The sequence below is a fragment of the Natator depressus genome, chromosome 17, assembly GCF_965152275.1.
Source record: "Natator depressus isolate rNatDep1 chromosome 17, rNatDep2.hap1, whole genome shotgun sequence".
In the NCBI taxonomy this organism is placed as follows: Eukaryota; Metazoa; Chordata; order Testudines; family Cheloniidae; genus Natator; species Natator depressus.
The window spans coordinates 10,485,375-10,507,332 of record NC_134250.1 but is presented as its reverse complement, the minus strand read 5'-3'; the positions used below and the strand labels follow the sequence as shown (position 1 = coordinate 10,507,332).

At 46.8% G+C, this 21,958-nt stretch overlaps 1 protein-coding gene and 1 long non-coding RNA gene across 3 annotated transcripts in view; one reads left to right on the top strand and one right to left on the bottom strand.

Moving 5' to 3' along the window:
* Positions 1-21,035, bottom strand: part of RAP1GAP2 (RAP1 GTPase activating protein 2) — a 252,831-nt gene extending 231,796 nt beyond the window's left edge. For both annotated transcript variants that reach the window (XM_074974531.1, XM_074974533.1), the window contains exons 1-2: positions 20,857-21,035; positions 11,831-11,947 (exon numbers count right to left, since the gene is read on the bottom strand). In XM_074974531.1, the coding sequence (XP_074830632.1) occupies positions 11,831-11,947; positions 20,857-20,906 (167 nt within the window). In that variant the 5' untranslated portion in view covers positions 20,907-21,035. The remainder of the gene's footprint in view (positions 1-11,830; positions 11,948-20,856) is intronic.
* On the top strand, positions 170-18,138 carry LOC142000339 (uncharacterized). The gene is made up of 3 exons (XR_012642212.1): positions 170-202; positions 16,746-16,835; positions 17,917-18,138. It is a non-coding gene; the product is annotated as an uncharacterized LOC142000339 (long non-coding RNA).
* Positions 21,036-21,958: the final 923 nt, after the last annotated feature.

Genomic DNA, 21,958 nt, shown 5'->3' with positions numbered 1-21,958 from the left:
AGCTCTCGGGTGCTGTTTATCGCAGCAACCCTTCGGTGCTTTTTAAAGGAAACAAAAGAGTTGTTTTTAAGTGTTTTGACTGCATTAGGGCGACAGTTGTTGGATACAAAAGAATATTTTTTAAAAATACATCTGTGCCGATCCCCACTATTCCACCTGTGTGAACTCAGCCAGCATTTAGATTAGAAAAACTGGAATAAAGGTATGTGCATTTTAAAGGCGGTAGCAGGCTGAGAATCTGAGACTGTTACTAGGGATGGCTAGGAGTAAAAATGATGGGGGGAGGGGTCATTAAGCATTAAATTATTGGGACAGATCCTCGGTTGGTGTAAACGGATGTTGATATCAATGGAGCAACACCAATTTACGAAAGCTGCGGCTCCTCCAGCCAAGTCAATCTTTTTGTTTTTCTCTAGAAAGGAAGGGTTCGGCCATTTATTAAAAAAACCTAAAACCTTCTGATTAAATTCTGAAAGCAGAGTCTCTAATATTGCACAGAACCCATTGTTGGGATGTAACATTATAATTGAAATAAAGAGAGACATGGCTCATGACCGGATTTCAAATAAAAGCCCTTAAGGGCCAAAGCCCCCACTAAAATAAATGGCAAAAATTCCACTGGCCTCAATAAGAGGACGATTTAACCCATGCTTTCCAAGTGTCAGCCCAGTTTACGTTGCATCCCATCTGTTGGCTGTCAGAATCAGGGTGACAGAGTAAGGCGAATGGTGTAACCCTGTCAAGCTGTTTAATCCGGGCCTATACCAAATTTGCAGCCATGTAATCAAACTGATTTAGAAATAGATTTAGTTAAATCAGTGCAACGCCCTGGTGTGGTTGCACTTAAATCAGTTTAAAAGCGGCTAATATTGACCGAGCTTAATTCAGTTAGCAGAGCTACACGAATTCACACCAGCAAAGAAACTGACCTCTAGAGTATTAGCCTGCCCTCTAGGGGATGGATGCCAGTTTAGGCAGCATTCTGGATTTTGCAGAATACATAAACGTCTATATATGTGAATTAGAACTACCTATATATTTATACTAAGGTTAGCACCATGGTTTATGAGCAATTTATAAGATTTTTTTTGAATATTATCAAGTGTCAGACCTTAAGACCTTTGTGCACAGATACACACACGCACACACACACCAGATTGTTAGATGTATTATTACTAAAGTGCCTAGGAGACCTACGCATGGACTAGGGTGGCCAACTTTCTAATCGCACAAAACCGAACACCCTTGTTCTGCCCCCTTCTCCAAGGCCCCACCCCTTCTCTGAGGCCCTGCCACTTCTCTGAGGCCTCGCCCCCACTCACTCCATGCCCCCTTCCTCCATCGCTCACTCTCCCCCACCCTCACTCACTTTCACTGGGCTGGGGCAGGAGGTTGGGGTATGGGAGATGGTGAGGGCTCCAGCCGGGGGTGTGAGCTCTGGGCTAGGGCTGGGGATGAGGTTTTGGGGTGCAGGAGGGGGCTCCGGGCTGGGGCAGGGGTCAGGGAGGGAGTGCGGGCTCCAGGAGGGTGTTTGGGTGTGGGAGGGGGCTCAGGGCTGGGGTAGGAGGTTGGGGTGTGGGAGGGAGTACGGGGTGTGGGCTCCAGGAGGGGGGCTCAGGGCTGGGGGGTAGGCTCTGGGAGGGAGTTCGGGCGCGCGAGGGGGTTCTGACCTGAAGCAGGGGGTTGGGGTGCTGGTGGGGGTTCGGGCTCCTGCCAAGCAGCACTTACCTCGGGTAGCTCCGGGTAGGCATTGCAGCGGGGCTAAGGCAGGCTCCCTGCCTACCTTGGCTCCGTGCAGCTCCCAGAAGCGGTTGGCATGTCCGGCTCCTAGGTGCAGGGACGGCCAGGCAGCTCTGCGTGTTATGCACTGCCCGCACCCGCAGGTACTGCCCCTACGGTTCCCATTGGCTGTGGTTCCCGGCCAATAGGAGCTGCGGAGCTGGCACTCAGGCGGGGGCAACGCGCGGAGCCTCTCTGGCCACCCCAGCACGTAGGGGCTGCAGGGACATGCTGACTGCTTCCGGGTGCCGCGTGGAGCCTGCCTTAGCCCTGCTGCACCACCAACCAGACTTTTAACGGTCAAAAGCCGGATGCCTGGCAAACCTAGCATGGGCCAGGACCCCACTGTGCTAGGCGCTGTATAAACACAGAACAAAAAGACAGTCCCTGCCCCAAGGAGCTTACAATCTAAGTAGTTAGATGGCTTGCTCCCAGGCAACACTAGTGTGGAAAGGCCAAAGTGAAAACAAATCTCCCAGAGATTTTGCGTCTTTCTTCCAAACCAGACTCAGAAAGCCTATCAGGAACTGGTACATTGGGTTTGTGGTATATCACAAATTGATCTAGAATGCATACCCTCTAAGGCCTGATTCAGCAATGAACGTCACCACGTGCCTAATGTACAGCACCTGAATAATCCCACTGAAGTCAATTTTCAAATTTTCCAAAGGACCTAAGTGACTTAGGATCCTAAGTCCCATTTTCAGAAGTGACTCTGGCACTTTAGAGCCTAATAGAACCTAAGTCACCTAGGTGCATTTGAAAATTTTACCCTATGGGACTACTTGAATGCTTATCGTGCCTTGCTGAATTAACTTTTGAGATTCAGATATGTGCCCACTAGGAGCTGGACTGAGTCCCCAACTCTATTTCACCTAGTCCCCAAACAGGCACTGGATGGCAACTACTTCCTGTCACTACTGACATGGCCCCAGTTGAAATGGTGACCTACAGATGAAAAGCTTTTGTGTGCCACTCCCAATTCCTCAGCCAAATTCATCCCTGAATTTGACCCTTTTCTTTTGCATTTAATGTATTTCAAGGCCTCTATAAATAAGACTCTGGATAAAATTAATATCAGACCAAACATTTTAGAGCTATGTAATACATTTATGTATGAACTTAAAACATTTCAGATTACGGTATTTGCCATGTGATTATATAATGTCATCTCATTCTGCAGTTATATTGGTTTGATGTTCATTGTACATCTCCATACAAAAACACAGTATGCCTAGAGATAGTTTTGGGTAAAGAAACAGTCAGCTCAAGTTATGTGAAACATTCAAAGACTAGCTAGGTAAGGGAAGCAAGAAGTTAACAATTTTTAAAAAAAGAAACCAACTTGGTTTTATGCAGTGCCCCAATAACCTAGAGCGAGAAAAGCCACTGGGACAATAAACAATGTTGTGTGTACTAGAATATTAAGGATTTGGAAAGCAAATAGGATCTCAGCATGGCTGGTGAGATAAAGAGCATTGTTCCTAAATCATCTTACATATTTTTCCAGTTATTCTTTTTGTTCCAGTTACTGGGCACTGCTATGCACCCTGGATAGTTATTTACAGCTGTGAAAAGTCAGCCTAAACTGCTGCCAAACCAGAATTCTCCCATTACTCACTCAGACAGGTGGCAGCTTTTTATATCCATTTTGCACAGGTGGAAGTGAACACATTCGCACAAGGCGCTGGAGAAATCAGACCCTAAGCCAGCTGTTCCATCTCAGCTGTAGTGGACAACTTACTCAGCTAGTCTGTCTATATTGATTTATACTCTGGTAGCACCCCAAGACCCCAACCCGGGTAGAAGCCTCATTAACCTAGAAACTGTACAAACACAGAACAGAAGAGGGTCCCTGCCCCAAAGAGCTTACAATCTAAATAGATCAGACACCATTAGCAACACTGTGAACACCACTGAGAGCAGCAAAAAAGGGGAAACAGGCCTGATTCCCCTCTCGTGCCAGCTTTATTCTGGGAAGATCTATTCACTTAAGAGGGTTATACGTGATTTACTTCAGTTTGAAAACTGATTTAGGCTCAATGTGAGTATACACAGTATTGTACGGCAACTTTCTGTCTCAGGCTCCCAGATTCTGTGGAGTATAATTCTGATCTACCTTTGTCAGCGACTGCTCTAAGCAACAGCTGGTCTTTTGAGTGGTCACTTAAGGTGGGTTTCATTTTATTTTGTTCACATGCCTTTCAGGTTGGCATCCACAGCACATTTTGTCCCCTTTTCTCTTCTATCCTTACTCAGAAATACCAGGAACTAGATAACTCTGAAAGCGTGCTGCACGCTCTTTCCAAATGAAGAATAGGCTGTTTACACAGGAGAACATAAATACGTATTTGTGCATGAAATTCAGATAACATGGGGAGTTTGCTGGCCTTAATTGCTATTGAAAGCCTCTGGGTTTGTAAAAGTTTCGCATAAGCTAAATTCGATGTGGTGTATTGATTTAATTTCCATTAGCTTATTTTCAGAGATGTCATGTGCACCATCCACACGCTTAACTCAGAGTCTGCAGTGCTCTCCCCTTGCCACTAGCAGTGATGCTGGATCCTGCTACTTCAAAAGGCATCTCTTCCCAAAGGACCTCTACCACACGGATTAGCTGGAGCATGATGTAATCGTTCCTAGGAGCACTGCCTCTAGATTTGGTGGGCCAGATCCTCAGGTGGTGTGAACTGGTGTAGAGCCATCAAAGTCAGCGGCGTTATGCCAATTTACACGAGCAGAGGATATGGTCTGAATTTCCAGGCAGAACATTACCACAAAAGGGGCTACTTGGGTGCTGGTAGGAGCAGGAGAATTGGAAACATTTCTGTAACCAGGCAATGTGAAATCCACAAGCAACAGTATCAGTGTTCTTGTTACCAGGTGGCCCAGATGGCTTTTCTTGAACAGGACCACGAAGTGAATTTATACAGACGTATAAAGCATACCTGCTATTAATCCTTCTGCCAAATTGTACCGCCTCTTGTCAGGACTGTGTCAGCGATCATTATGCAAAGAAAGCAACGGCAACATAGAGGTTGCAGTATTATTAATGTGACACATGATCGGAGTGACAGCCTGAAACTCCTTATAGCATCTTGTGATTGGGATGCCACTCGAGGCACCAAAAATGTTCTTTCATTGAAGCCCTGTAAACATCACACTGTGACCAACAGCAGTTATTATGCAGAAGTGTCACCGTGCAGAGGTACGTGTGACTGTCAGCTCTTCATGACTGCTTTTTCCATCAAAGGAAAAATCAAGCCCTGTCAGGACTCCAGGGTGTCTGGAAATTGCAAAGAGCCTTGCTATGAAGGGAGATAAAAAACCCTGCAACGCGATATTCAGAAGGAGCCATTACCTTGTTACCGCGAATGCATCCCATCGCCTTGATAATGCAAAGTGACATAATTTGCACCCCGATCAGAAAGTACATTGTATGTTCTACAAAGAGAGAGATGGGCAGGAGCCACTGAACTACGATCAGCAGGCTGACAGACTGGTTTTCTGGAAGAGAGGCCTTCCTCACTTCTTCCTTTGCAGCTGGGAGAAGAGATAAGAAGATCTCAATCCACCTGTGGCAGCGGCTGCCAGCCACTGAAGTAGCATTGGAAGTCTGGGGAAGGGACGGGTATTCTCCTTTTCCTCTGTGCATTGATGTGCTGAGGTAATGGAACAAGCAGTGTATTAATTTAGGGTGTGTGACTTGTCTTGGCAGGGCCTAGGCTTCATGCTGGCTCTCTGCACAGGGATGGATTCCACCATTAGTTTTTAGTTACTGAGATAGGCCTGCGTCACGAAGTCTGGATCCAGCTCAGAGCTTCCCCAGAATTCAGGGTGAGTTGTGAACTGTGGGTTTTGGTTCAGTTCCAGCACGGTTTTACTTACCGTCAGTGACTAACTCTTCCTATGACAAACAGAACACATTATTGCCCCTTTGGCTTACTGTTCTGTCTCTTATTCCTACTCACTTGTTCCCTATATGATTTTATGATGTTTGGGGGATGCAGAACATTTTAGAATAGGAAGGGCCCAGAAGTGGTGGCCAGAAGAAGCCAGGAGGACAAAGCACTAGAAAAATATACCATCGTGAGCAATGCTACACTTTTCCCTGAGATAGGGATGACAAGACCTAGTAGGTCATTTTCACCTCTAACTTCTTGGATTCTATTGTAGGATTTAATCTTGCTTGCTCCCAGAGCATTTTGCACAGTGTCACCCCTTACACAAACACAGACAAAGCCTCTGCTTCACATTACTCAGAGAAAGTCTCGGTTTAATAATGAGGAATTTACCGATGGGCATCTCATTTCTGATGGATGTTCTGGACCACTCATGCACCATCATAAGTCTTTCAAACACTTGTTTAAGTAGCAGACTTGATTCTTTACTATTAACACATTGCAAACAAATTGTAGCTCTAGAAATGAAAGTGGATCTAAATGATGTTACCATGCTTCTAGATTCTGCATAGGCTTTTCCTGGCAGTGACTGGTTTTCTATGTTTTTCTATAGCATCTAGCAAAAGGAGGCCTGATCCTGGTAGGCCTCATTGGGCCCTACCTCTATCCAAATAATACATACTACAAACCTGCAGCAAGCTTAACTTTAATTTGACCTGGTGTCAAATGGGAGTATAATGCTTAACCATCTTTGTCAAGTGTTTTGAGGTCTACAGGTGATGAGGGTTATAAGTGTTAGCTATTATTGTGCTCTGGCTATTTCAGTCAGACAATTGGAGACCGAGTCCATCAAGACTATCTTAACACATTCAAACTACTCCTGAACCAAAGAAGGAAAGCGGGACTAGTTAGGGAATCTGCCTACGCTTTCAGTACAGAAGCAGTAAATGAATTGGGATCTCCCAACAGCCACCAGCTAATCTCTCAGAGTTTTATCGATTCGACCCCTGCTTTGAAATGTGATGATGTCACTAGTCATGGGAAAAGGCAGGTCATTCCACCCCAGAGGCACGGTGTGCCACACATGCAGGGCCCAGCCCAACAGACATGCTAAATGTGTCGATGTCTAAAACTGCAGCAATGAGAAGCATTTCTACCCTCAGATGTACTCATATATAGCTCTTTCCTCATCGGCTCTCAGAGCACAAAGAGGCTCGGACTTACATCAGGCCACAGACTGCACCTGTGGCAGCATCAGGACTAGAACTTGGTTTTCCAGACTCATCATCCTGCACTCTAATGCCTAGCACATGCTGCATCTCCACTATCAATAATCTCCAAAGGCAGACAGGAAAACAAAATATGCTCTCTGCTACAGCGGTTGGGTGCAATTAGATACAGAGATGTAGCAGTGCGTTAATAAACAGACCAGCAAAGACCAAAAATAAACAGGGAGACAGTTCCTCAGAGGAAACACTAAACCGAGGAAATTAAAACTTCAGCATCACGGAGTCCATGATACACAGTGTTACTTTGAAACAGGATTTGAATTGGGGGTACACAAGCATGGATCCAACACACCGGTATTGCTCCCAAACTACCTTCTTATTCTCCAGAGGCTCAGCTTTCATTTTAAAAGAGGTGAGTCTCTAGTTGCCATGGAAGAAACCTTGGAAAACGTGAACCAATTGCAGCCAATCCAGGACCAACACTCTGAGTTTGCAGGGAATCCGATGCAACAGCTCTGAGGTTTGCACTTCTCTATTCATTTCCATGGATGCTAATTCAGATGACGATACTTTAAATGTCAACATTGCTACCTATTTCATTGCTCAAGCATGTACGACAGGAGAGTGTGTATTGTACTATGAAGACCTACACAATCGAATGTGAGTGACTGCAAATTTTGGTAGGGGTGGACCTGGAAAATAGCATATATTTTTTCCTCAGTCAATAAAGAGCCAAGCAAGGGATCTGAGCCCCACCAAGAAGAAACAGAACCCAGAGAGCATCCACGATCATATATTGAGCAGCTCCACAATCTACTGAGGGCAGCAGCTCATTACTGGTATCTTGAGCTCGCAGAGCTTATTTTGTGGCTGGAGTCGGTCAGAGAACCATTGTCTTTTATTCTTTCCACCCCTGCTTCAGAGGCACTGGCTTCGGCGGTCTCCAGTGCATTAACCATCATTATGTTGTTCACCACGTCACACCTCGTCACACAACTCAACGCACAACGTTCGATGCATTACTTAATCTGGCCACTGACTTTCCACATATTTTATTAGATTTTTTCCAAGTAACTTCTCCACCCACTGGGAAATCAAATAATCTAATGGAATTAACTTTAACAATACTGAACATTAATTATGGATTACATTTCTTGCACTTAAATTCTGCATTCAGCAAGGTAACAATGCATCAACAGCAAGATTAATGCAAGCAGGGGTGGTAATTTGCAAAGATCAGTTAAAATTAACAGGCAGCTTGGTAATTTAAATAAAATAGACACTCTTTGCCAACTGCATGGGGCAATTACAATGTCTTTTTGGATGGTCCCTTGCTGAGAAATCACCATTTGAAGAAAACAGTTGTCAGATGAATGACATATGTATTCAAATTCACGTCTGCTCTTAAAACAATACAGGAAACTATTATGGCTTATAGCACGCACAAAAGAGAGACGCTCGAGCAGTCTTCTTGTTGCTAAGACGTGTTATAGAATTTTTAAAAGAGATCGGCTCACTAGGAGCTGGTCTCTTTTGAAAATCTGGCCCCAACTGGGGGTCCTGAGCATTTTGGAGGGAGATTTTCAAAGGTGCAAAGGGCACCCAAAGTCAGTGGGAATTGAGGGCCCCACTCAGCCTTTGAAAAACTCCCCCTGGAAAATCTGGCTGTTGTGCAAATTTGGCCCTTAGTTCTAAATCCTGCCTTCTCTCCACATCATACCCTCACTGTGGTATTTTCTTTCTTCACAAGGGAACGGGGGGAGATATAGATATAACAGGCCTGATTTTGCTCTCACTTCACTCCTTGGCCTTCCTGCTCAGCGACACACACGTAACCAAGATCAAAACAATGCCCCACATGTCTGGTCCTGGGCCTTAGCACCACATCTGAAATTCCTCCCAGAAAGTTCTACCAAAACAGTACAAAACCACACCACACAGGGAGAAATTCACCAGCGCACAGTGGGCAAGCGCAAGGACTATGCCCCAAGACCCAATGGACCTTATCTCGAGGGCTTACATAGGGCTTGTGTTGGCTTTTTGCATGGGGTGAATTTCACCCTTCATTATAGTTCTCTCGTCCCCAGTTAGAAAGGGTTCTTTCTTTCTGAACATCCAGCTCCATTAAATTCTCTTTGTTTCCAGCTCTTCTTTGCCTGTCTTGATATTTCTGTCCATGTGAATCCGTGAAGGTAAATATTTCAGAACCCTTAAGAGTGCCTGGAGCAAAACTGCTCCTGAAATAAAGAAGGAAAAGCTTTTAGACATGTACCTATGCAGAGATGTTCTTCAAAGCTCTTGAAAAGCAGGAAAATAGGTACTGTGTTATGTGTTGCTTCAGGCCCACAAGCTTTTTATGTTAATTGGTGTTTTATCACAAATCACTCAATTTAAAATGACAGCCATGCATATGCATTGCGGGCAAAGAGAGCTATAGCACCCATCAGATCAGTGGCTCAGAGATGTATTTTCAGCGAGCTTTGAAGGGAAGAATGTAGGCGCTGAATGAAATCTCTGCACTGGAACAAATATTCTTCAGCTATTTCATGTACACTCAACAGTTCAGTCTATGCAACATGCAGCCTGCTGCTTCTGTTTCATTTTCAATGTATGCCTCAAGTGTACAAAAATCATGAGTCAGGTCCCAAAAAAATTTGGGATTGGCTTAAAATCATGAAACTTTTCATAATCAGGAGTTCTTTTTCTTTAATTTCCAGCTTTTAGCCTTTAGGGTGCACTTGTGTTGTGTTTTCAAGCTTATCTCTGCAACCATAAGGACCAGAAACCTACTTTAAGAAAAAAAGAAAGCTGAAATTCTCATGTATTCACATGACTCCAGGAGCTGGGACTTTAAGAAACAAACCAGATATCATGATGAGACTCAGAACAAAGTCCTGAGCTTTGGCAAAACTGTGTATGTGTGTATATGTAGTAGAGCTGGTTGAACTGCTTGTGGGTGGAATTTTCAAAGGTGCTGAGGCAACTCTCAATGGGATTTGTGCGCCTAAATCACTTAACTGCTTTTGAACATCCTACACATTATGAACAACAGGCCAAGCACTCTGTTAGAATAACTCCATTGACTTCAAGGAAGTTCCACAAGCAGAGACTTTGATCCAGTATTCATTATAGCTGGCTGTATCTCTGTTCTCTGTTTTTGGACAGACTGTAAAACTGATTAAGAACTTTGGCTGGGATTTTTAAATGAAATCCCCATGGTGTGCCTAGCCACCTGAGGCTCTTTTGTAAATCCCAGCCTCAGTCCACTGAGTTACACAAAGTTCCTTCAGCAGACAATCTAGCCTTCAAAGTTAAGTTGTTGCAGGTCACTTTTGTGAGTTCCAGAATCTGGCATGGTTTGGATTTAGGATCTATTTGTCTGAACACCCACAGTAATAATACTGTGGGATTCTCAGAGGAAAAGTGCTAGAGAAGCGCAGAGTGCTTCACAAATAATTTAGTCAGCCCCTCTGTGAGGAAAGGGAGAGTTTTTAACATCAGATCAAGAAACTCAGGAACAAAGAGATAAAGGACTGATTCTCCATTACTTTGCACTATGGGTCATCACCCGAGCAGGCCCAAATAAATGCGTTAGTCTCTAACCTGCCACAAGGACTCCTCGTTGTTTTCACTCTCACACCTGTGCTTCATGGGAGCGGAACACTCGCACCTGAATGAGTGGAGAATTTTGATTCAATAGTGTCTTACTAGGGGTTATACAGGATGTCTGTGGCAGACAGGAACAGAACCTGGATCTCCCATCTCTGCTTCCAGGGCTTTACCTGCAAGAAACGATTTCCTCCCAGAGAAATGGTTCTGCTTTTGAATCAAGCTCCCACACATATTTGGCCCTGATTCTCCTCTCCCAACTAGCTTGGTCTTCAGTGTGGTTACTCCTGATTTATGTTCCCGTGAGCGACATCTGTATCTGCTTTTCCTTCATTATTCATGATCCTAACTTGTAAAACTTGTCTACCCCCCAAAAGCAAGTATGAAAAATACCACGTCCCTGCTGCCATGAAGGATTTTACTTCCATCAACAACAATTGCTCCGAGTCCATCTCAAGGCCATTTGTCTTCGTACAGCAATGCAACTGGAACCCAACCTTTCCAGGCAGACAAACTGTCATTTGAACAGATGGGCCTCTAACCCAAATCAGCCGCAAAGACCGCATATGAGCATCTAACATGTTTGCTGAGCGCAAGACTCCTGGACCGGGGTGTTAAAGCAGCCATCTGTGAGGAGTGAGGGGGTTTTCATGGCTGTGCTGTTTGCTGCTACTTGTGGGCTAACTGATCATTGCTTGCCTTGGTGTACAAAAACCAAAGAGCCTGACTCTTATTCCACCACTGTTCCAGCACCGCAAAGGAGCCTTTAAAGAGGGCAAAAGTTACATTTACACTCACCTTAGGCCCCTGTACACTACCAGAGCAGTGCAAGGAGGCTTGAGTGTAGCTGAGAATCAGGACCCGAGTGTGGTCTCTACTGGTACCATTTTATGCATGGCTATTTTATCGCGTTCACCTTTTTTCTTACAACCTATAACCCACAAAATATTTCGAGCAAAATCCTGTGCAATGGGGAGTAGCAGGGATGCTGATTTCCAGCGTAACTCCATTTCCAGTGTAACCTTTGCATCCACTACAGAGGGATCCTTGCCAACCAGGGGCAGATTGCTTATGGTAAGGCGAAAGGAGGGACAGCTGGCAGGCCACTTTTCTTCTCCTTGAAGGAGCAGCAGCGTGAAGCCTCAGAGCTTCCATCAGGCTTGGGGAGATCAGCTCAAAACACCCCGTTGTAGGGGGGAGAGGCGGTCAGAGATGAGACAGATTTTACTGAATGCCCTTTCAGCCACGGCGCAGGTGCTACTGCTCCTTTTTGAGTGCTTATGGAAGAACATTTTCTGTCTGTTTGTTTACCTGCTTGGTGACGCCAGATCAGCTCGGCTGACAATGTGATGCTGGTGTGGGGAGTACAGCCACTGGAAAGCCGTCAGCGTTCTCTCCTCGATCCGAAAGCGGCCTTCCTTAACGTACCTATAAATAACAAACAATGAGAATTACCTGGAACTGAAATATTTATTAGGGAAGAGCTGTCAAGCCAAAGAGAGAGGGAGACACAAGATCAAAAGAATGGCTGGCTCAGGGAAACTGCAGAGAGTTGCTAGGTCAAACAGAAATGTAATCACTGGAATTACACCGCAATCCTCGTTCCTCCTTGCGTGGCCCTTTTCTGTTTATTAATGGGGACTGGCAAGGGCATCTTGCTGCATTTACGGTGCTGTTCATGCTGGGCTACCATATTAGGCAGCCTAAGAAGGCACCCCCAGGAGAGTGCTGCGTGTTCTCTCCTCCGAGTGCTGTAAGTGGAACAAGCCCCCGGCTCAGCCGTGGAAGAGACAAGCCCAATATTTTGCATAGCCATAGGGCCTTGGATCTCAGAACAACTGCAATTCAGCGCTGCTGGCACCCCTGCGAGATAGGCAGGCATTACTGACCCGCTTTTACAGGTGGAGGGAGAGTAAGGCACAAGGAAGTTACAGAAATTGCCCAAAGCCCCACAGATAAGGGGGTAGAACTGTGGCTCAAACCCCAAAGTCACGACTAAAGATATGCCAGGGTGTGTGAATATAGCCCACACTGACACACCCCGAGCTAACTTTAATCTCACATCACAGAATAGCCAAGCCGTGGCAGCTGTCATGGGCTAGACCCCAGGGTTTGTGCAGACCGCACTAAAGCTTGCACTGCTGTGGTTTCACCGCTCCAAGACCCAACCTAGCAAGATTCTGATTCCTGATCCTGTTACAGTAAGGCCCCTTTACACAGTGCTGGCCTTAAAGTGAGTGCAAATGTAATTTGACAGGTTTCAGAGTAGCAGCCGTGTTAGTCTGTATATGTAAAAAGAAAAGGAGTACTTGTGGCACCTTATTTGTTAGTCTCTAAGGTGCCACAAGTACTCCTTTTCCTTTTACAAATGTAATTTATACGTTCAATTTATATGCCCCGGTGCAAGGAGGCCTTAGCGTAAACAAAAATCAGGCCTTCTGTGACTAACTCACTCTGTGACCTCAGTCAACCATGGAGTGCCTCACTTTCCCCATTTATGTAACGTGGGGTAATCATAATTCTCTGCCAAGAATACTGAAGTGATGGATCCTTGGTTGGACAGTGCTACAGAAGTACAAAGTGTTTTTATAGTAAATAAAGATATTTCTATCTGGCACAGTACTCCCCCTGAAAAATTATAACAAAACAGAGCAAGTTGTTTTCATTTCCACAGCATTCTGCAGCCACCTGAAATCACAGGTCTTTCAGGGAACTGCTAGGATGAGCTCCTGTGGATGAGGAGGAACTAACAGCGCCCTCTAGTGGCACTCAGTGCTCCCTGGCTGCAATAAAAATCCATGACAAATACAAATCAAATTTTCAAAACCATCCCCTAATCTTGGATGCCTCCATTTCAAACATCTTGGGCCGATGCTTCAGAGGATGCAGAAAAACAATCTACCCAGTCATTTCTTTAGTGCGACACATGGGCAGGGGTGGGGAGTTATGGTTTTAAAGTTGTATTTTCAGACTTAGTTGGTTTATAAAAAATTCACACGGTGCAGCTCCTTAAATGGTTTACAGTCCTGTCACCCCCTCAACCCTCCCCAAAGTGTTTGCTTTCAATGCTGGACACCAAGGGCCCGATTCTGGTGTAATTCCATTTCAGGGCAGTTGCTCTTCATTTCCACTAGTGTAAATGAGCACAGGATCAGGCCCAATGATCATCCGGACAGTCTGTGAAATTGACTAGACACCAAAGTCTCCAATGGCCACATAGAAGCTGTGCTGGATGATCATGGGAAGGGTCTCCAATCCAGCCCTGTGTAAGGCAGGGGCAGAAAGCCCACAATGGGGTCGGACTGAGGAGGGCATGAGGAGGGCATGAGAAGTGGAGATGTAAGCTGTCTTTGCTTGGATCCAGTGGCACAACAATCCATGCAAGAGGTGAGGCAGGGCAGCTCACTGCTTGCCAACCCCAGGTGAGGGTCTGTTTTATCGCTGAACTCAGGCTCTGTGCAGGGTGCATGGATTTCACTCTCAGAGAGCAGGGACCAACTTCTGGGCGTTGGCAAATCAAGTAAGATCTAGACCAGTTACAGACAAAATCATCTGCTCTCTCTAAAGCCTTGCTGTAGCAGACAGGGTGATTTCTGAATATCAATGATTTATAACAGTCGTCCTGAGCCCCATAAAAATAATTGGAACAGGCCAGGACTCAGGCTGGTTAGTTTCTTTTCTGTCCATACTGTTTGTACAGGTCCTAGCTAATTTAGTGGCACTACAGGCCAGCTTCTTAGCGGACGTAAATCAGCGTTTACAACGGCTACAGCTACAGCCCTACGGCTTGGAGCGACATATGCCGCTTAAATGAATTTCTTTGCATCAGCACCCTGTGTAAACTGCTCTTTAAAAAGGAGTGTGTCCTGGTGTCTGAATACCTGTAAGCTCTATTCTTGCCATTGGTTTACTCTTTTATCCTGCTGTAGATATGCAAAGACACCTAAGATACGTATATATCTACAGTACACACTGACTCTGCAGCCAGTGATGGAGAATGGCTATCTTTACATTCCACCGGCGTCTTTCATCTATGTATCTCAAAGCATTTTACAAACATTAGTTACTTAAGCCTTGGCATTTTCCAGCAGCTGAGCATTTCAGATCCTCAGCTGGTGTAAATTAGCAGAACTCTTTTGGCTTCAGTGGAGCACCACCGATTTACAGCAGCTGAGGCTCTGGCTCATTATAGCTATATCAGTCCTCTGGGGCACAGAAAGGTTAGGTGACTTGCCCAAAATAATTCTGCAGGTCATGCGCAGAGCCAGGAATAGAACCCAAGAGTCCCAAACTCATCCTAATCTCAGATCACAGGAGTCGCACACCAATGTAACACCACTGGCTTCAGAGGAGTTAATCCTGGTTTATACCCCTGTAAGAAAGATCAGAAGCAGCCCCTACCCACTCTCTAAAGCTCTGGAGCATCTGCTTTCTAATAAGACGTTAACTCATGTGCACAAGGAATTTGTATCCGCCACAAATTTGGTGCCTGATTCTGATCTCACTTACATGGATGTAAATCACAACCATTTCCACCAAAGTCATTAAACCAGGTGTATGGGATCAAAAATCAGACCCTTCAGTTCTATCCAATTGTATCTTGGAAAGGAAGGAAACCAAACCATGTGTTTGGCTGCTGGGCCTAAATTTATCTGAGAAACATTACCGTGATCTTGTTTTGTTTTCCGGTATAAACAAAACACGTTTTAGAATCTTTCCACAAGTCTGTGCAGGGCTGGATTTGCAACTGTTCAGCATGGGCATTTGCCACCAATTGTTAATCTAAGTCTAGATCAGGACAGAAGATAAATGCCACACAAATTGTTCTCACCTGCCAATCAGTGGCCCCTACGTTCCAAAGATGCCACTCCTGCATCCTTTGCACACCCACAACTCCCAAGGAGGGGCAAGATTTTGCTGTCTGTTACGTCAGGGTAACTCTGGAATAACACCATTAATTTCAATATGGCCTAGGCCAAATCCTTCCCAGGTTTAAATCAGCAGAGTTCTACTGATTCCAGTTTGCACCAGTGGAGAATCTGGTCCATTGCTTTCTTCCAAATTTACATCTACACAACGGAGAGCATAATCTGGTTTCTGAATGGGAGATGTGTGCGCACAAGGAATGCAGGACTGGGCCCTAGATTAGGAAAATAGACATTTGGGTTTGTTTATGGAAACCTACAGTTGAATCCAAGCCTGAATATGTATTATCCATACTCTGAGTTTACCTTTTCCACCTCAGACAGGTAACGTTACTGAACTGTTCTCTCTTTACTTATAATAAACTTTGCACTTCTGATCCATTTAACACAAGGATCTCAGGATCCTTTACAGCTCACACAGCTCCTGTGAAAATTATTTGATAGATTTATTTATATGTAAAATGACTGAGGCCTAAAGAGTAAGATTTCCAAAGCAGTCAAAGGGATTTTGGCATATTGTCCATTAAAATTTAAACGGATTGAAGATATGTGCCAAAATCCTCTCTATTGGTTTGAAAATCATAACCAAGTGATTTGCCCAAGGTCACAGAGTAATTCAGTGGAATGGCTTTGAATAGAACCCAGAAGTCCTGACTCCCAGTCTCCATCCCACGCTTGATACCATTTCAGTAAAAGGGACACAAGAAACAAATCCCCCACTTGCAAAGCAGCCCCTCCCCATCCCTGCTGTAGTAGTTTGTAGCAGGTCATTTCCTACATGGCGGGATGCTTTCATTCTCCTTCTCAGGCAGAAGAATTGATCAAAACAGTTGAATGTAACAAACCATCATTTATTCACAACAGAGTTTCCATTTCTCTTAAGTTTTGTTCTGACTAGCCCATGCATCCACTCTGTCCTCAGTTTTATCATCATCTCCAAGGCCAGGCTAATATCCCTGAAACATTATTTAGGATGCGATGCCAGATGTTGAAGCTTACTTAATAATGTTCGAGTGATGAATCATGGGTTATTATTGCAATTAAAGTTGTGCATGTTCTTTAATGCCTGGGCAAAATATCTGCAATTACAATTGTTCCCTTCTTTTAGAAAAAAATCTGCTGTCTAGCTTGTTCCAGACAATCAGCAGCACTTAACATGCCCTCATTTGAATATGAAATTTCATCACTCAGTGTAATTATTAAAGCATCTGTAGAGCTGAGGGGGGCTGGAGGGGTCCATATTCATTTGGAAGAGTGGAAATCATAGCGAACGCTAATGTCTCACACCTCTCCCCCAACAGGCAGGAGATCAGTACATAGCACTCAGCTGACGTGGGCTAAAGTTCACTCTTCAGGAACAAACAAAGGCCCCAACCCTGCAAACACACATGGTGAGTAACTTGATGCCTGTGAGTATGCAGTTAGAGGCTGGAATCCTAATGCTAATCAACAACATAATCATTAACCAGAGCTCTGGGGAGACACAGTAAAGCGCTGATGTGGAGTGCTCCGTCAGGCACCTGCCCATACTGGGAGGTGGTGCAGATCCTCCCCATCAGCTGGGCCATCTATCCATGATACCTATCAGGTTTGTACTGTATCATCTGAGCACCTCACAGCACCCCTGCGAGGTAGGGAACTACTATTACACCTGTTTCACCATCGGGGAACTGAGAGAGGCTAAGTGACTTGCCCAAGGCTACAGAGGAGGCCTGAAGTGAAGCAAGGATTTGAACCCAGGACTCCCCAGTCCTTGCACAGTGCCCTAACTCCTGGGCCATCCTTCCTCCCACCTCATTGCAGAGTTCCAGGAAGCAAAAGGGGAATGTGCGTGATGTATCATCTCCAGAGCTGGCCAGTGCAGTGGGAGCCTCCTCACCCGTGCTCAGGCCTCTGGAAGTGCTGTGTTTTGTGACAGTGCCTGGCCCTTGTGCAGGGGTAGGGGGCTCAGGAGGGGAGACTGAAATGGGAGGGGTCTTGTGGCTGAGGACTACTCCCGAATCAAGGTTTGCAGGCTCATGCTTATTGTTTCTTTCCCAGTAGAGGAATTCCCTGTTGAACTCACAGCTTTTTCTGAGCCCTAGCAAAGCCCGGGAATAGTTAATCAGAGCCATTAACAGTACCAGGTGGTAAAATCAAAAACAGATGATGCAAAACTCTTTGGACCAGGCATACCAGGTTGTGATACTTCATCTTTAGCCACTGCGCAGTGTCACTGCTGCAATCCTCTTTCACTTGTGTCTGCACACAAAAACCACCTGAATTTAGAGAGGCACAGAAAAGAATAGGAAGGGGGTGGATGAGCTAATTCGCAAGCAAAGGTAAAAGCACTAAATGGGCCTAATTCTCTTCTCCCATCACTAGTGTAGCTCCATTGGCTACAGATAATGTTTGTGATTTAGAATCTGGGAGAATAATTTCTGTCAATGAAATTTTAACTTGACCTAACCTTCTACTAGGTTTCCGTTGCAGGAGATGTGATATGTTCAGTGGAACTTCTCCACTTTGGACTGCCCTCATTTCCTCAGTTCAGCAGAACGTTCAGCCAAATGGAGACATCAATGTTTGCAATAAAACTCCTGTTGAGTTCAGTGGGCTCATGATTTGGCCTTACACCCTCTAAACTGCTACACAAGAAGGTGAGCAAGACACCAGCACCAAAAAGCTGCTATAGACCTAGGAACACAGGAACTGCCAGACTGGATCAGAGCTGAGGTCCATCGAGTCATGCATTCTGTCTCAAACCATGGCCAGCGCCAGATGCTTCAGAGACATAAAAACCCTGCAACAGGCAGCTGTGGGATAATTTGCCTCCCATATTAGGTCTGATAGTTAGAGGTTGACTAAAACCTGGAGCATGGAAACAAGCAATTTAGGAGGCGTATTAAATCTCATGAATTATGTTCTGGATATTCTTGTTATCCATACAAATGTCCAGTTCCTTTTTTGAACCTTTGCACGGTGGCTTCCTGTGGTAATTAGTGCCACAGTCCAATTACACCTTGTGGAAAAAAGCATTTCCTTGAGTTGTTTTTGAACTTGCCATCTTTTAATTTAGTTGCATGTCCTCTTGTTCACCATCAGGCAAAAATACATTCACAGGCACAGCACCAGTCAGCTGGCTGCAGCGACAGCTATTTATGCATCAGCACCTCTCTGGTGAGTCAGCATGTTTGTCATTTGCATCACGGTATTCCATCTGCACTTAAACCATGCACCGTTCGGAGAACATCACCGTGCAGCTGGCTGTCAGAATTATGCAGCTCACCCAAGCCGGCTTGACTTGGCTCTGCCATGTTTGAGACACTGCCCGAGGCATCCCTTTTAGGAAGCTTTGTGGTGCATCAGAATGTGCCCAGCTTGGGCACCCCTCGCAGAATGTTCTTTGCATTCCTGAAGGACATCACAGCATGGATTACGTGGTCATGATGAAATCATGACTTCTTGTTTTCATGGTGCATTGGCAAAAAGAGACATGATCTGCTAGCTAGTAAAACAACAGATGAGGTACAGATGTAAGGGCTTTAGGGCGGGGATTGCCTTTTTATTATCTGTTTGTACAGTGCCTAGCACAATAGGGTCTTGTCCACGACTAGGGTTCAGGTACTACCACAGTTATTAATAATCGATAATAAATCCCTGGGTTTTCTTGTCACGCTGGGTATTCACCTTTGTGTGCTCACTCACTAGTGAATACAGAGGCATCCAAGCTCCAAAAGAAGCTAGTTTGTCTGCTAATGCATTACACCTCCTACACAGTCTGCAACAATGTCCCCAAATGCTTAGTACTAGTGCTGTAGTATCCGCTGCTTTGGGACAGGGGCCATGGCTGCAAAATACTGTGAGGGTTTAGCAACTTTGTAAACTAAGTATTAAAATATTGGCCTAGGCACTTAGACACTGTCGGGAATAAAGATCTCTCTGGCAGGCTGCAGGGCATTTAAAGTATGCAAGTGCTAAGTAGGCAAAATATAAACTGCAGAGGGGAAGTTTTGCCTGCAGAGTGTAAAGTCACTGGAGGCTTAAAATTCTCTTCCCAGAACAATCCTCCTCCTCAGGTTTGCCCTTGTGGTGGGCCAGGGCCACAAAGTTGGAATCCAAAGCAACTCATCCCTCCCCCAACGTTCAGATGCAGAGTTTGGGTTCTGCCCCCAAAAGCATCCTGAGCCACATCGTCTCTAGCTGTTACATAAGCTTTGCAGGGTTGTAACCCAGAAAGTCATTCAATTTGCATTTCGGCATTGCTGCAGCATCCCGCTCAAGGGCGGGGGGCTTTGGCATCATAAGCGACTGCAATAAAAACTAGCATAGAGAAAGCCTGTTCCAAGCTGGAATCCTCCACTAGCCCCTCTGAAAGAGGGCCCAGACCAGGACAGCCTGCCCCCTACTTGCCCCGTTTGTAGCAGTAGCAATAGGGATACAGGCCCCAACACACCCTTGCAGTAGCCACACCTGGGATAGCCCCATATACTGAGACTCACCCTACTGCAGCAGCCAGGACACACACAATCCCAAGAGGCACATAGCCCTGCCCCCTCCAGTAGGTGGGGATTTCCTAAGACCTCCCCGTCCCCCACTGTCCCCTCCAACAGCAGAGGGGCTGCCCTTTGCAAAGATGGATCTACCCTAGGAAGATCCCCTTCACCAGCAGCAAGGATTCTGCCCTCCCCAGTGCCGGAGATGAGACGGTCCCATACTTCCCCCTCACCAGCATCAGGGCCCCTCCTCAAAGACCCTCCCCTGGAGCAGTGTCTGAGATAGACCCCCTACAAGAAATGGCGGGCGGGGGGGGGGGTTCCTCCTCAGGACCTCCCTGCAGCAGACACTGGACACACCTCCCCACTGCCCAGGACCCCTGCAGGAGCTGGAAGACCCCATGCTCCAAAGACCTCCAGTGCGGTCGCTGGGACGCTGCGCCGCTGGGACTCTCCCCCCCCCCCCCCCGTAGCCAGGGCACCACCAACCCCAACACCGCAGCTGGCGCCCCTCACTCCCAGGGCAGCAGCTGGGACACCGCTCCCAATGCAAAAGCTGGGGCCTGTCCCCTCCCATCTCCCCCACCCCCACCCCAGGGCAGCAGCTTGGATTCAAAGTCACCAGCACCTAGGAGCTCCTCCTCAACGGTGGATCTCCCTGGCGCCCCCTCCGCATCCAACAGCTAGGACCCCCCCCCCGCAAGTAGAGCAGCAGCGGGGGTGCCCCCCTCCCACCTCACCCCTACTGCAGCAGCTGGGGATTTCCCCTCCCAGGGCAGCCATGGGGGGAGGGGGGGACGACACCCCACCCCAGTGCAGCAGCGGACTCACCCCCAAGTCCCCTTCACCAGCCTCAAGGCCCCTCCCACCTCCAGGGCAGCAGCGCGGACCCCTCCCCAGCACCTCCTGCTAAAACTCGGATTCCCCCCCCACTCACCATCGCACCAGCTCCCATCGCTTCTCCCCCGGCGCTCTGCGGCATGCCATGCCCCCCCCCCCGGCCGTGTCCTGGGGGTGCTGCTGGGGGCCGCTCCGGACTGCGCCTCCAGCCAGGGGCGAGCGGAGGCTGGGTAGCAGCAGCCCTAGCCCCTGAACTGGTGCATTGAAGGCAGAAAAGGGCTGAGCGAGCCTAGATTTCCACCCAAACGCCAGCTGGAGCGGGGGGGGGGGGGGGGGGCGAGGGGCGAGGCCAGAGGCCGCGCGCCGAGCAGCCCCGGGTCTGGGACGCTCACGGGACGCCCCCAGCCCCAAACCCCCGGCAGCTGGAGTTTCTCTCTCAGGCTCCTGCTTTGAGGGAGGTTTCTTGGCTGCCGGATCGCCTTGCTTGGCCCCCGCTGGCAGCAGCTCAGTCCCGTGGGACTTCAAGCTCCCCGGCCCTGGGACAGACACCTCCCCCGTTTGAATCCGCAGCAGGACTTGCCCCCAAAGTTTCGGGCTATTTGGATGCCGGGGTGGGGGCTTAGTCCAGGCTAACCTCGAGCTCAGACTGTTCTTGTACTCCGTGGGTCTGTGAGTTTAGTGCTGGACAAGGACATTATTCTGGTGTTATTTTGTTTACTGCAGTCGTACCTGGGAGCTGACAAAGAACAGAGCCCCTTGGAGCTAGGCGCTGTACAAACAGAAAGCGGTAGACAGCTCCAGCCCTGAAGAGCTTACAGGTAAAACAGACACATGGTAAGGGAAGGGATATAAACACAAGCAGAATGAACAATATGATAGCAGCAAATGGCACTGGGTGTGGGGAAGAGGGAGGTTAGTTAGGAAGGGATGGAAAGAAAAGTGAAGGGAGAGGGGACACTGCAGGGAAGGGGACTCTTGGGACAGGATAAGTCTGTCCATAAAACAGGGACATTAGGGACCATAGTGCCTCCCTCCATCCTAGCCTGGAGGGACCACTTCTAGAGGTGGATGCATAGGTCTGTCTCCATTCCTTCCTTCTGACAATTAGTCCCACAGTTGGTGGGAATTTTTTTGGTATGGATGACCGTTGACTGAGAACTGAGCTGAGACCATAAAACTCATTTCACACGGGGCACAGT